Source organism: Taurulus bubalis (genome assembly GCF_910589615.1).
Source record: "Taurulus bubalis genome assembly, chromosome: 9".
Classification (NCBI taxonomy): domain Eukaryota; kingdom Metazoa; phylum Chordata; class Actinopteri; order Perciformes; family Cottidae; genus Taurulus; species Taurulus bubalis.
The window spans coordinates 8,364,213-8,376,622 of record NC_136597.1 but is presented as its reverse complement, the minus strand read 5'-3'; the positions used below and the strand labels follow the sequence as shown (position 1 = coordinate 8,376,622).

The window sequence follows — 12,410 nt, the reverse complement described above, 5'->3', positions numbered from 1 at the left end:
TTTTTGCATTTTCCCCAAAGTACTTCATTATGTTTACGTTTATGTCACCTTTAAAGGTTAATAACTCATTTCAGAGGCAAAGAACAGAACATAGATAGACATGAAATAGATAGATGATTAAAGGTGGAGCGTCTCCTTTATACAAACAGATTTCTTATTGGCTCAGACACAAACCATTTCACATTAACATATTCTGATCAGGACTGGCTGCTAGTTTACAGATTAATATATTAACAGTTTACCACGCTGACGAAAACACAAAATGGTCTCATGTACTGCCGGATATTTATAACTCGAGTTGTGATTTTAAAGATTGCTGACCAGAAACCCAAAAGCTCAAGTTTCCCACTGTTCTGTGTTCAGAAATAGATCTTCCAATATTCCCCTAAAAATCACGCTGTTTCATGATGAACAAGAATTACAGTATCAAAGTCTGTATACACAGCTTCGAAAAATATTAAAAAAGGTACCGATGCTAGGGCTGTCTTTCCTTTATTACTCAAAGATTCGCTTTGATATATCATAAATCCTCCATAACTGCAGATGTGTTTGTAACCTGGAGCTGTTTTACACTCTGAAGACTCCCTTTACATCTGTCTCTCACCTCAGGCCTCTACTCATGGCTTCAATTTCATCCCCAGTTATTAAGGAAAACACGCTCAGGTCCACATAGTGGTTTAGCATTCTGGTACAGTAGTGGGGCTAACCAAAGTCAACAGGGTATTAATACCTCTCTAAACCCGACCCTTACCAAGCGGTCCGACCCCTGTCCATAGCCGCGTCAGGCTTCCACGATCCTATCTCATTCTGCGGTCTACAGAGGTCGACTCCAAACGCAGCCGCGCCCGTAATAAGACACAAACCTTCCCCAAGGAACAGTTTCATCTTAAAGAAACAGATCTATCAAGGTCGGCTAACCTGAACAAATGAGTCTGAGAGATGGGCGAAGAGTGACGGTATGTTGCACTCATATCTAGTATCAGCATATTATTTCAGGGCCAGACCATGCTGCTCCTCTATCAGGGCCAAAGGCAACACTTTCAGACTGTGTATCCCTCTGTGCCTCTGTGGGGATCCCTCAGGGTTTAAACAGTTGTGCTGTTCTCTCCTGCCCTGCCAGGTCAGTTTTTGTTGGAAGAGTCGCGGCTGCTGGAAGCCGCAGAGATGGCAGAGAAAGCCGCACGCCTCGACAGCAGGGAGTTTGATGTGGTCTTCAGTGCGGCCCACATGCTCAGGTGAGTGCTTGATTGGAATGATTCTGTTTTCGATGATTTCGAAAGCCCCAGCACGTGCATAGAAAAAGACACTGCATGTACTGTAATTCATTCTTTGTCGATGAGATGGCAAGACCACCGTTTTCCAAGGTTGAGTAGAAAGGAGGCTGTGTGTGAGAGAGGGAGGTCTACTGTCTGCACGGTTTATCCAGGGGCTTACACTCCTCCTCAGCCAGTGTGATTTACTTGGCTGTACTTTGTAATCCTCTTTTCTCGCTGCACTGCCAGCCAGAGAGCCGCTGGTTTGTCTTAGCATGCTGTGCAGCAAATGTTTCTTCATATGCTCGCTCTGACTCTCTCTATATACCCTTCTCGCACTCTGTCTCACTCTTTCTCTGCTCGCCCTGGCTCATGCTTAAAAGTCAGCTTCCAAATCAGTGCAAGGTTCAGCTGATGAGCCTCAGCGGCAAAGCTTCAGCAGCCCACAAGCTGTTGCGTTTCTGAACACAAGCCATAAGTGGAAGTTTGTCTGACGCCCCACTGACTGAATAAACCTACAAAATGATGACCCTGTGTAGAGATTTCCTTCTTTAAACACATCAAAGGCCATTCAAGTCTTTTTCAATTACAACTGCCTGCTGACAAGAAATGGTATGACATTTTGGGACGCATGCATATTCTCTTTCTTGCAGAGAGTTAGGTGAGAAAATTGACACCACTCTCATGAAGCCACCGCCAACAGCTGGTTGATTTAGCAACCTTAAAGCGAAAATTTGCCAACTTTTATGTGGATGTCCAATCAGTGCGGATGGCAAATGTGGTCTAATTAAATCCCCACTGCCTGCTATATTGTCAGAGAAAGCTGATTTCTCCTGCCGAGAAGCCGTGCCGGCTGTGCTAACATGTGCCAGGACGGATTGCGGGGAAGTGGCGGGTTTGCTACGTCTGATGAATACAAATTTTTTCACCGAACAAATAAAGGCTTAATTGCCTTGTTAGCTCATTTTAAAAACACTTCATTCAGTATGGGCTGAAACAAAATAAGTCACCAAAACAATTAATCCGTTAGTCTGTTCCAACAACCAGCAACTCTGAAATAAAACCATAATTCACAGAATAAGATGTGAAAATACATCCGACGCGCAACTTATTAGGCAACATAAATGATGGAATGATTTGAATATTGCATGAACACACAAGTTGGAATAACAGATGATTCTCTTCTACTCGTTCCATTGAAAACGCAGCTGCCTGTAAAACCTAATGCGTCATATTTACATTTCTCGATTTTGGTACAGATTGTACAAATGAGATATAGCATGTTAATTATTGAGCTTTAAAGGATTGTCTACCTTTGGACAGAGCCTGGTAGCCATTTCCCACTCGGTCTGCTAAGCTCAACTAACTACCTGCTGACTGGAGCTTCATATTTAGAATACAGTCAAGAGTGCTACATACTTTATTAATCTTCACATGTAACTCTTGGCAAGCGTTTCCTAAAATGCCTAACTATTCCTTTAAGACCATAAGTTTGGTGTCTCTTTACCCAAGAGGCTGCTTTGTGCATGGCTCCTCCCCCACCAGTCTTCACCAGCAACAGCGTTCAGCATTGAGAGCCTCTTCCATGGCCCAGAACCCTGGCAGCTAAAGAAGCGCTTCAAGCAATGCTCGCTCTGACCTATTCTCTGCCTGCTTGGCATGGGGTCTCACTCCTCCACAGCTCATGCTCTTTATGTGTTTGTCTTGGACGCAGACATGGAAAGGCCCTCGGTCGGTGGGGACACAAGTGAATCTACACAGGGGAAGCGAAGAGATTAAAAGGAGAGGCAGACTCTCTCAGACGTACAAATGTCTTTTATTGCCCTCCTGGGCCCTTGGTCTTTTGACCATTCCAAACTAATAATTTCCTTCTGCCTGCTTTGAACAATGTTTTTTTTCTTCTTGTATATAGTTTGAATGTTGGTCAGGAAAGGCCGATTAGTGGTGAGGCGAATGGGAAAGTGTTTATACTATTTAATGTGTCAAATGTCAGTGAAAGCCAAAAATGACACTGTGACATCATATAGTAATGTTACATTGGTATATTCACGGACTGCCGAGGGAAAATGTATCTCTAAAAGACACACTCAAGCAGGTTATGCGCTCATAGTTCACATCCTGGATACCTATTCAAACCACATGTCTTACATTATAATATAATAGACCATATCTAAAAGATTACTGTATGTTACTGGCATGTCATGATATTAGATATGCCCATTTGTCCATCTTTAACAGTCCCAATTTCTCCAAAAAGTGTATAAATGTATAACTAACTTATAATGTTAATAAAATAATTACATTGGTAGCATTACACTTGACATACAGTACTACCCTGAGGGAGGATGTCTGTGTTCAGTGGAGCATTCTAACGAAGAGAATCTTACTAAAATACAAATGTAACTCTGCACTCGGAAAAAAACAGATGGGACTGCGGCTGCGGTTCAAGCACAAATATCTGGCTGTTGATGAAAATCTGTTCACTCAGTCATTAATATCCAACAATGTCACGCTTACAAGCAGTACTGTCAGTGCTCTGATTTATGCATGTCTGGGGCTAATAGACCATCTCGAGAAAACAAGATGTCGGAGTAAAAAGATCAGCGTTGAGTTGCTGATTTGAAATATGGTCAAGAGTTGTTTTCTTTGCAGATAAAAAAAATAATCCTACCCATTTCCATTTCCATTCCTCCTCCTTTTTCCTGTGCTCTTGCAGCCTTACACTGACTGTACCTCGGTTTTAAAGCCAGGCAGTGGTTTACATACTTGGCCTCCATTGTCTGCCTTCTCAGAACCCGCAGTCAAACCGCCCAGGAGGTGCCGCTGCCCCTCTGGTCATGGTGTGGCAGCTCTCCAGTTCTCCTCTGATAATGTGATAATGATATTATACAATTAGATTGTTTTTTCTTTTTTTTTTCTCCGAAGGTTGTGCCTTCTAAATGTTGTACTGGCGAACAAACGTAAGGTTGTGGTTGGATGTGAAACCTACATTTATAATCTTAGGACAAATTCAGCAACTTGAGTCAGTTTCTGGATCGTCTTTGGAATATAAAATGCTTTTTTGGACCAGAGCTGGAAAAACAAAGAGTGGCAGCATGCATGTCCTTCTGTATTTATGAAAACACGCAACATGATAACATGCAGGGTAACTTCAAGATCAATATTACACAAAAAAAATTGTGTTTTGGTCATGTCAGCACGACTTTGCTCACAGACTGAAATATCTCAGCAACTATCTGAATGATTACCATGGAATTTTGTACGGACCTCCGTGGTTTCCAGAGGCTGAAACCTCCTGACTTTGGTGATTCCCGGGATGTTAGCCTTGTTATTGTGAGCATGTTAACATGCTGGTGGACGCATTTAGCCCTAAACACTGCTGTACCTGCCTCACAACGTGGCTTTTATTTCTCACTTATCATAATAACTGTGCTCTCTTGCTTAAAGATGCAGGTCCATCGCTGTGGTTAGAATATCAAGATGCTTTTATTGGTAGTAATTGCTTTTAAATGTCAGTTTCTAGGCTCACTACTTGACTCGCAGCTCTTGGTGAACTTAAGTAATTATTTCTGTGAATATGATATTTAACGTTTTAAAAAAGAAAATATGTTATAACTTACTAAAGAAAACATCACGTGAATAATTTAAAAAAGAGTTTGACGATGTCTTTAAAACCAAACATGAATACTATGCATTTACTTTGGCCACTGATCTGATAATCCTAAAATAAAAGCGTTGCCTTTTATCTGGAACCATATGGATGATGATCCCTTAATGGACCTCGACAGCCAAAATGAAACTGTGGTTCCAACGGCCTCGCCTCCTTTGATCATTACGACTTCAGGGGCTCCATGGCCAGCCGTCGTTGACTCTCCCCTTGACTTCGTCAAAGTTAAATTGTTTGCAATGAGACAATTGTTACCATCAGTGAAAAGCATGCAGCTGTGGACCATAAAGGTGATTTCTGAGATACCAGACCATTAATAACCGGAAAGGCCTCGTGACAGAGGAACCACAGGTTTGTGTATAACAGTAGGCAGAGCAGAGGCTTATGAAAGAAGGTAAAAAGCATAATATAGGACATCCTGTCTCGAATGTAGGTTTTATGTCCTCGGGAACAATATCTTTCTGGTTCTAGGGTCTCATGCTGGTAAGCCATCTGCCACAGAAATCATTTTTGTCGCAGTGTGGCATATGCAGTGTGTTTTGGTGCATACGAGCCATCTACTCTGCTGTCCAGGTTGTGATGGTAGTAAGAGTAAATTACTTTGTTTCCTCACTGTTCATTCCTTCAGTGTCTTATATTCAGCCAGCATGTCAAACCCCAATCTCCCCAACCAGCTGCATATATATATATATATATATATATATATATATATATATATATATATATATGAAATATACAGTGAATATTCCCGATCTGACTTGGTTTGTTGATGAGTTTTCTTGAAGTTCACAGTAAGCCAAATGTCCCGACATCAAGGTTCAATTAAAGCAGAAAGTGCTTGCTGTGCACTGCTCAGCACAGATGTTATCAAGTGAGAGATGCTATCGAAGGAGAGCAGGCGATTGGATTGGCTTTCCTTTCCTTATCCCTCGTGCTCTTCCCTCCTGTTGTTTTCTCAGTGACCCCTGAGTGCCAGTAAACATGCAGGGTTCGAAGCCTCATCCGAAGCCAGGAGCAATAAAGATGAGTAATGATTGCCTCTCTCTGTTTTCCCTTTGCAGACAAGCCAGCCTAAACGAGGCAGCCGAGAAGTATTACGGACAAGCAGCGAGCCTGAGACCCAATGTGAGTAAAACCACTAGCTAATCATCCCCATTACTATTTACCCCAGATGGACACTGAGCAATCACAGTCTGGGTAGCTTTCCAATATTATTACTGCCCGGTCTGCCTTGTCACAACGCCTTTCATTGTCAGTGAGTCTCCGAAAAATGGGAAGGGTTACGTTTTCACTAAGCTCAGAGGTTTGTTTGTGTAGCATCCATCACCAGCTTCAAAGGGCAGGCCAGGGTAAGTAGATCGAAAAGACTCTGACATGTTGAAAATGAATGGGGTCCAGTCTTTGAGAGCTTGTCGCAGATGGGGTCGAGTTGTTTAGGGAAGGGCCGCAGAGGGCGCACAGTATGTTTGCCATGTGGTCAGCCTGTTTGTTCCTGTGTCATGATAAAGTTTAGTTCTGAAGGCTTACAAACCACAGTATAATATATACAAACAAAAAGACAAAACAAGAAGTTGAGTATAACAAAGGGATAAAATGTAAGATTTCCACTGAAACCATGACATTTAGCTGCTATCACATCTTTGTTGTTCTCAGTATCAATGGAGCATTCATCTTTTGCCAAAGAGTTGTATATTTTTAACATCGAATCAAACCCAGATGTAAGTTAAAAAAGGCTATTTTTCATACATGAATGATGTAAGACAACCATGAGTTTAAGGTGAATTGTTGGAGTGTTTCCACAGATGACCTTTTAATAAGCAGCACAACCCCCTCTTTGTGCTGTGGGGACGCTCACACATCACTGCTCACTTGTTTTCTCCGTTTATCAAAGTTCGTGGAAACTTTGGACTTAAAGAAAGGTTTGGACATCTTTTAAGGATATCTTCTTTAAAACTTGGAAATCCCCTTGATACACAGTGGAGTTATTGTGAGGAAACAGGGTTGGCCTTTAAGAAGACCACTGTGGTGCCGCCACCTGATGGACATGTATTTCTTTAGAAACGTACTGAGGATGTTTGTGTTCCTTATCGTTCTATTTCTGGGCCAGATCTGTGCTATTTTCGCTTGACTGTTTTTTGGCATCTGTAATTGTACAAACACGCATTAGATGACCACATCCACACGCAGAGGCACTTCTTTGCCCCTTCTTGGTCCTTTTTGCTTGGATGCCTTTTGTCATTGGTATTGCTTACAGCTGAATTTAGCATCTTCATCTATCTTCTTTACCATCATCCTTTGTTCTTACCAATGTAACCTGACTTAAGCCATGTACCCTGTCAATCTTCATTTGTCGTGTCTTGCTTTACTGCGGCTTGACTCTCCACTCTCCGAAAGCGCTGGTGTTTTATATTAGGCACATGGTTTTGCTTGCTCTGAGCGAGAGGACAATTCCCTCCGTTCGAAAGATTTACTCACTAAGTCCGACAATTCCTTCTATCCAGAAGAGCTAAACTCCAGCGGATGCTTAGTTGGCTTTGGCCGATCTCTGCACCATTTGACATGTAGATATTCTAACCCAAATGTCAATCTTAAGTCATTATGATCAGGTCCCCAACCTCACCTCACCTTTTACTCTCACAGCCTTCACAGCATATGTTTCTTTATGGCCGAGGCTAAAATGCTCCACATCTGGCCATGCCTCTGCTGCTACATGCCAGTTTTGGGAAGGGTAGTCAGGCAGAGAGGTTGCAGAGCAGCAGGAAATGAGGAAAAAATGAAAGCTTTTGACAAGGGAACGTTTTACAGAGAGTTGCAAGTGTTGCAAGGGTGAGGAAGAATGCTGGAGTAAGGTTATAAATCACAAAAGTCTTCGCTAAATAAAGTAGGGGGAGAAAGGCTTGGGTGAGGAATGGCAGTCCTACAGGAGAGAGTGGTGAAGGAAACTAAACTAAGGAATTGATAAGTCCTGCATGGGTGCCGAAGAAAAGCTCTTTTGAGTCAGTTAACTTCCTATCCATAGATCAAAAGCCTTACTCTTTTCTTGACAAACATTATCTTGTTAAAAGCTTGCTCCCCATTGACCTTTCAGACAAACTGTGTCATCCATAAGGTCAATCTCTCAATATATTGTAACAATTAGTTGGGGGCAGTAAACCAGCCAGCTGACATGATAAATAACAGGAAATGGCACAGACTTCTTTGTCTCTGGACTAAACATGTTTTTAAATTGCGCAGGCAGAGACTAGCGATATAGCGATTAAAAAGTGCAGCGGCAAACGCAAGATTACAGGTTCTAATTTTAAAACTGACGTTATGGAGAGAAACGCCTTTTGTCTCTCTCCTCTCGATGGACCAATGAAGCCCATCCCATGGTCCGTCACGCTTTTAATCAACCTGTAATTGCACATTTGTCTGACTGAGTTAACCGACCCAAATGAGTCGGTGGCGGCAGATTTAGTTCACGTTAATTAGCTGAAATTATGGTCTAGACACTGAGTATACACTGACGTTGACGCTGACGTTTCATGCAAGTTCAGAGACAGTCAAAAATTAATCCTTCCCAACAGTACCTTGAGCAATATTTTATCAAATACACAATAATAAAATGTCCCTGATCTTAAAGTGATCTTGCGCATTTATCAACAAGCGCACTAGGGTTTTCTTTGACCTCTCCTCCAAGCCGCTCAAGCTTGTTCAAATGTTTGGCAGCACCAAAATAGCTCTGGATAAATGTATTTTACAACTTTTAGGACCTAATGATCAATAAGAGGTACTTTTACTGGGAAGTTGATTCAGATCAAATTTCCAAAACAGCTAGGGACTTTCCCACATCTCTTTCCCAATATCTATGAGCAAAAGTATTTTTGGGCCCCATGGCAAAAGTGACTGACCTAGAAGTTAGAATAGTTTGGCTACCACAAAAATGTGCTTCAAAGAATGTTTCTCTTCCTCTTGCCTTAGGCTGAATAAAGTCCTCAACAATTACAATTGTTTTACCCAAATGCAGACATTTCTCATAAAAGGACCTATCTAACTAGCATATTTTATTATGTTTATATTTTATTACGATCAATAATAAGTCATATCATAATTTCCCCCGACTTCAGAAACCAAACCTTCGCCCCTGACTAGGATAAGGGATAATTGAAATTCACCCAATGCTGCATCCTGGCATGAACTCCAGAGTTCCACTTTACACCTACTTGTCACATATGTTGTGGATACAGTATTAGCATGTGGCCCCTTAACTGTCGCCTCCAACTATGTCCATATGTATAAACAGTTATATATTTTGGCTGGCATCATTCTGAGTTGTAAAAATCCCTGAACTTGCAAATTGATCCCCCAGCGTTATTTTGTGGTTTGACCTTCAAATGGTGGGTCGAACAGAAGGTAATTTATTGCACAAACAGCCCTAAAATTACCTCGACCATTAAAGTCAAGAACTCTGGTTCCTCCCGTGAACAATAATTGAAACACGGAGAGAAACTTTTGTTTTGCTAGGGGATTAATGTAATTGCACATTTAGTGAACTGGTATCTAGTAAGTTTCTAATATATATGCCAGCCTTAACTGTGGCTGAAGCCTTAGTGGCATGTTTATATGTGTGGTGTGGAAAACTGGACAACAGGATTTTTCTCTTTGATTTATTCATCAATTGAATTCTCCCCATGCGCAAAGCAGCACTTTTGGACATATTGTTCCCATTGAACTTCTCATGCATGGAGCATCACTCATCCAAGCTTTACAGTGGAAAAACAGAGAGATGTTTTCAGAGTTTTGTGAGACAAGAGTGGAACAGTCCAGCAAAGGAGGGCAGTGCCAGCTGTGAGGACGAATGGTCGGTTTAAATGGTCATCTGTGGCTTTTTGAGTCTGATAGAAGTGTATTAATCATATTTTCAATTTCATAGAAATAAAACAAAGTTACATAAATAAGGCTTTGTATATGTTGTTGTACCTGTTTTGCCATCTAGAAGCTTTGGTCACCACTGATATATCTCAACAAATATTGGATGGACTCTGGTAACCAGAGGATGAAGTGGATTAGCCATGCTGATTCCTGGAGCATCACTTGGTCAAAAATGTCACCTAATGTCTGAAATATCTCACATCCAATGGATGAATTGGCACAATATTTGGAACAGACATTCATGGTTCCAAGATAATACATCTTAATAACTTTAGTGATGCCTTGACTTATCCTTTAGAGTCAACATAAGGTTGACATTTGTGGTTTAGAGTAGTAGACAACTATTGAATAGATTGCCATGAAATCTGGTACACACATTCACGTTCCCCTCAGAATGATTTTTTATAGCTAGTAAACATTTCACTTACTCTCCAGTGCCTTCATAAAGCCAGAATTTTGTATTTGTTGAACATTTTGCTGAGCCTAATTAGCAAATGTTAGCATGCAAAAACACTGAACTAAGACGGTGAATATTGTCAACAATACCAGCTAATCATAAGCATGTTACCAATGTGGGTAAAGTCTTACTGTTTCTGCCGCTGTTGTTGTGAACGGTTCACATTGCCTCACATTTCTCATAACGTTTATAGAAAAACACTATTCTCTCGTGGAAGAATGTTGCCCCAGGAATTGCTCTTGATTATTGAATAGGCCATGAGAAAGAAATCAAGGCTCAGGCTTGTGGTAGAGCACTCAGTAGGTCGAGATGCCATTCCTCATGACAATGATGTTTGGGGTGACAATTATACGAAAAACTCACAAACTCTGCAATAAAACCACCCTTTTTGCTCTGACAGTTTTATTTGAACATTCCTTATTTCCTATGGCAATTACAGAAATTACCGTAGTCTCAGGCAGTAAAACAGTAGCTTTGCGACAAGATTAGACATCTTTTCCACACTTCTCACTAAAATGGAGATCAGATGTGGCCCCTCCCTTGGCCTAGATACTTCACGGTCTTACCGTGATTGCACCCTGGACACTTTTCCTGTACTTATGTCCCCATGACTCACCCGCCTATCTTGGCACCAGCAGCAATTTGGTGTATATTCATCTCGACCCACTTCAAAGTGGTGGTTGATCCCACTGACATCTGCAGCCCCAGACAAGACGCAGGAACACGCAAAGCGGCATGGTTACCAAACTCCAAACACTGCACTGCAGTCTGGGTGATCTGACAGACGTACCAAAAACGTGTCAGGGTCTGCTTCACAAAATGACCAAAAATGTTCTTTTACATTGACGGTTTGATTTAAAAGGACAAAATAACTGTTTATTCTATAACTTCTTGTCGTCATTGACTATGTCCTTTTTCACTGGTCTTGTTATAAAATTGACATTTTAAAGTGTTTAAAGCGCTAACTTTTAGAACATCTGTTCAATGTTTGTGTGTTTGTAGTTCAGTGCCTAGATAAGAATTCACTGCATGTGGCTCAGTGATATGAAACATTTCCGGTCAAATTCAAGTCCCTGTTAAATTATGGATACTCCCAACGTGTGAACAGTTAGATATCATTTGCATTATTCATCTTATCCATTCAAACCCTATGATGTTGTAACATTTACATGTTCTTTAAACACCATTAGTGGTGAGTAAGTCAGCATTATTATCCGTTAGTCTGCTCACATTTTCTAACTCTTAGTAGATGACTCTTTGTTGATGCTCTTTCTCTTCATTGTATTTGTTGATATAGATGATTTGTGCAATACAAGTGAGCAGCATAAAACAAACATATGACACACTGCAAGGCAAGCAAAACTAGACTCAAATGCAAACCAGACTCAAACTCACTGAAGCAGAAGAGGAAGCAACCATATGGGCAGCAACAAGAAAAAAAGACTAAAAAGCAAACAAGAAATAATGAGGATTTGATTTTGAAACCATTATACCTTCTTCTGAAAACAGGGTATGAGCTCTGCATTGCTATTCTTGAATAGAAAAGACATGCTTCTTCAGAACAAAGCTTGAAGCTACCGTTCTGTTGCTACTTTTTAAACTGCTCTTGTCCTAAAATGACCAAAACTCTTTTGTTGCTTTTAGTATCCGGCCGCCTTGATGAACCTGGGGGCGATCCTCCACCTCAATGGGAAGCTGCAAGAAGCTGAAGCCAATTACCTCCGAGCACTTCAACTGAAACCGGATGACAACATCACCCAGTCCAACTTACGTAAGCTGTGGAACATAATGGAGAAACAGGGCCTGAGGACCATGAGCCCCTGAGCCGCCTACCTGCCATCTGTACGCCAGACCTGGAAAGGACGGCCTGCACGCTCCTCATTCCCTCTTCTCATCCAGGATAGATGGGGGAGAATCAGGGAGGATGTTTGCTTAGAGAGACCATGACTGTGCCGCACAGCCCTTCTAATAACTCCTGAGCTCTGCATACACCTCAGGCCAGCAGCTTTCCTCAGAAGCGTTGCTCACAGTTTGGCAGGCGCTGCGTGGTATTTGGACTCTTTAGAACTTTCTCCAAATTAGTGCTCTTACAGGAACCAATTCTTAGCTTTTTCTGTATTTT

The 12,410-nt window shown here is 41.5% G+C and overlaps 1 protein-coding gene across 1 annotated transcript in view; it reads left to right on the top strand.

The window, feature by feature from the left end:
• The window catches only part of tmtc2b (transmembrane O-mannosyltransferase targeting cadherins 2b), a gene marked incomplete at both ends in the record, with an annotated part of 84,743 nt that extends 72,631 nt beyond the window's left edge, over positions 1-12,112 (top strand). The window contains 3 exons of the mRNA XM_079223237.1: positions 1,121-1,235; positions 5,982-6,045; positions 11,933-12,112. Coding sequence (XP_079079363.1) covers positions 1,121-1,235; positions 5,982-6,045; positions 11,933-12,112 — 359 coding nt within the window. The remainder of the gene's footprint in view (positions 1-1,120; positions 1,236-5,981; positions 6,046-11,932) is intronic.
• Positions 12,113-12,410: the final 298 nt, after the last annotated feature.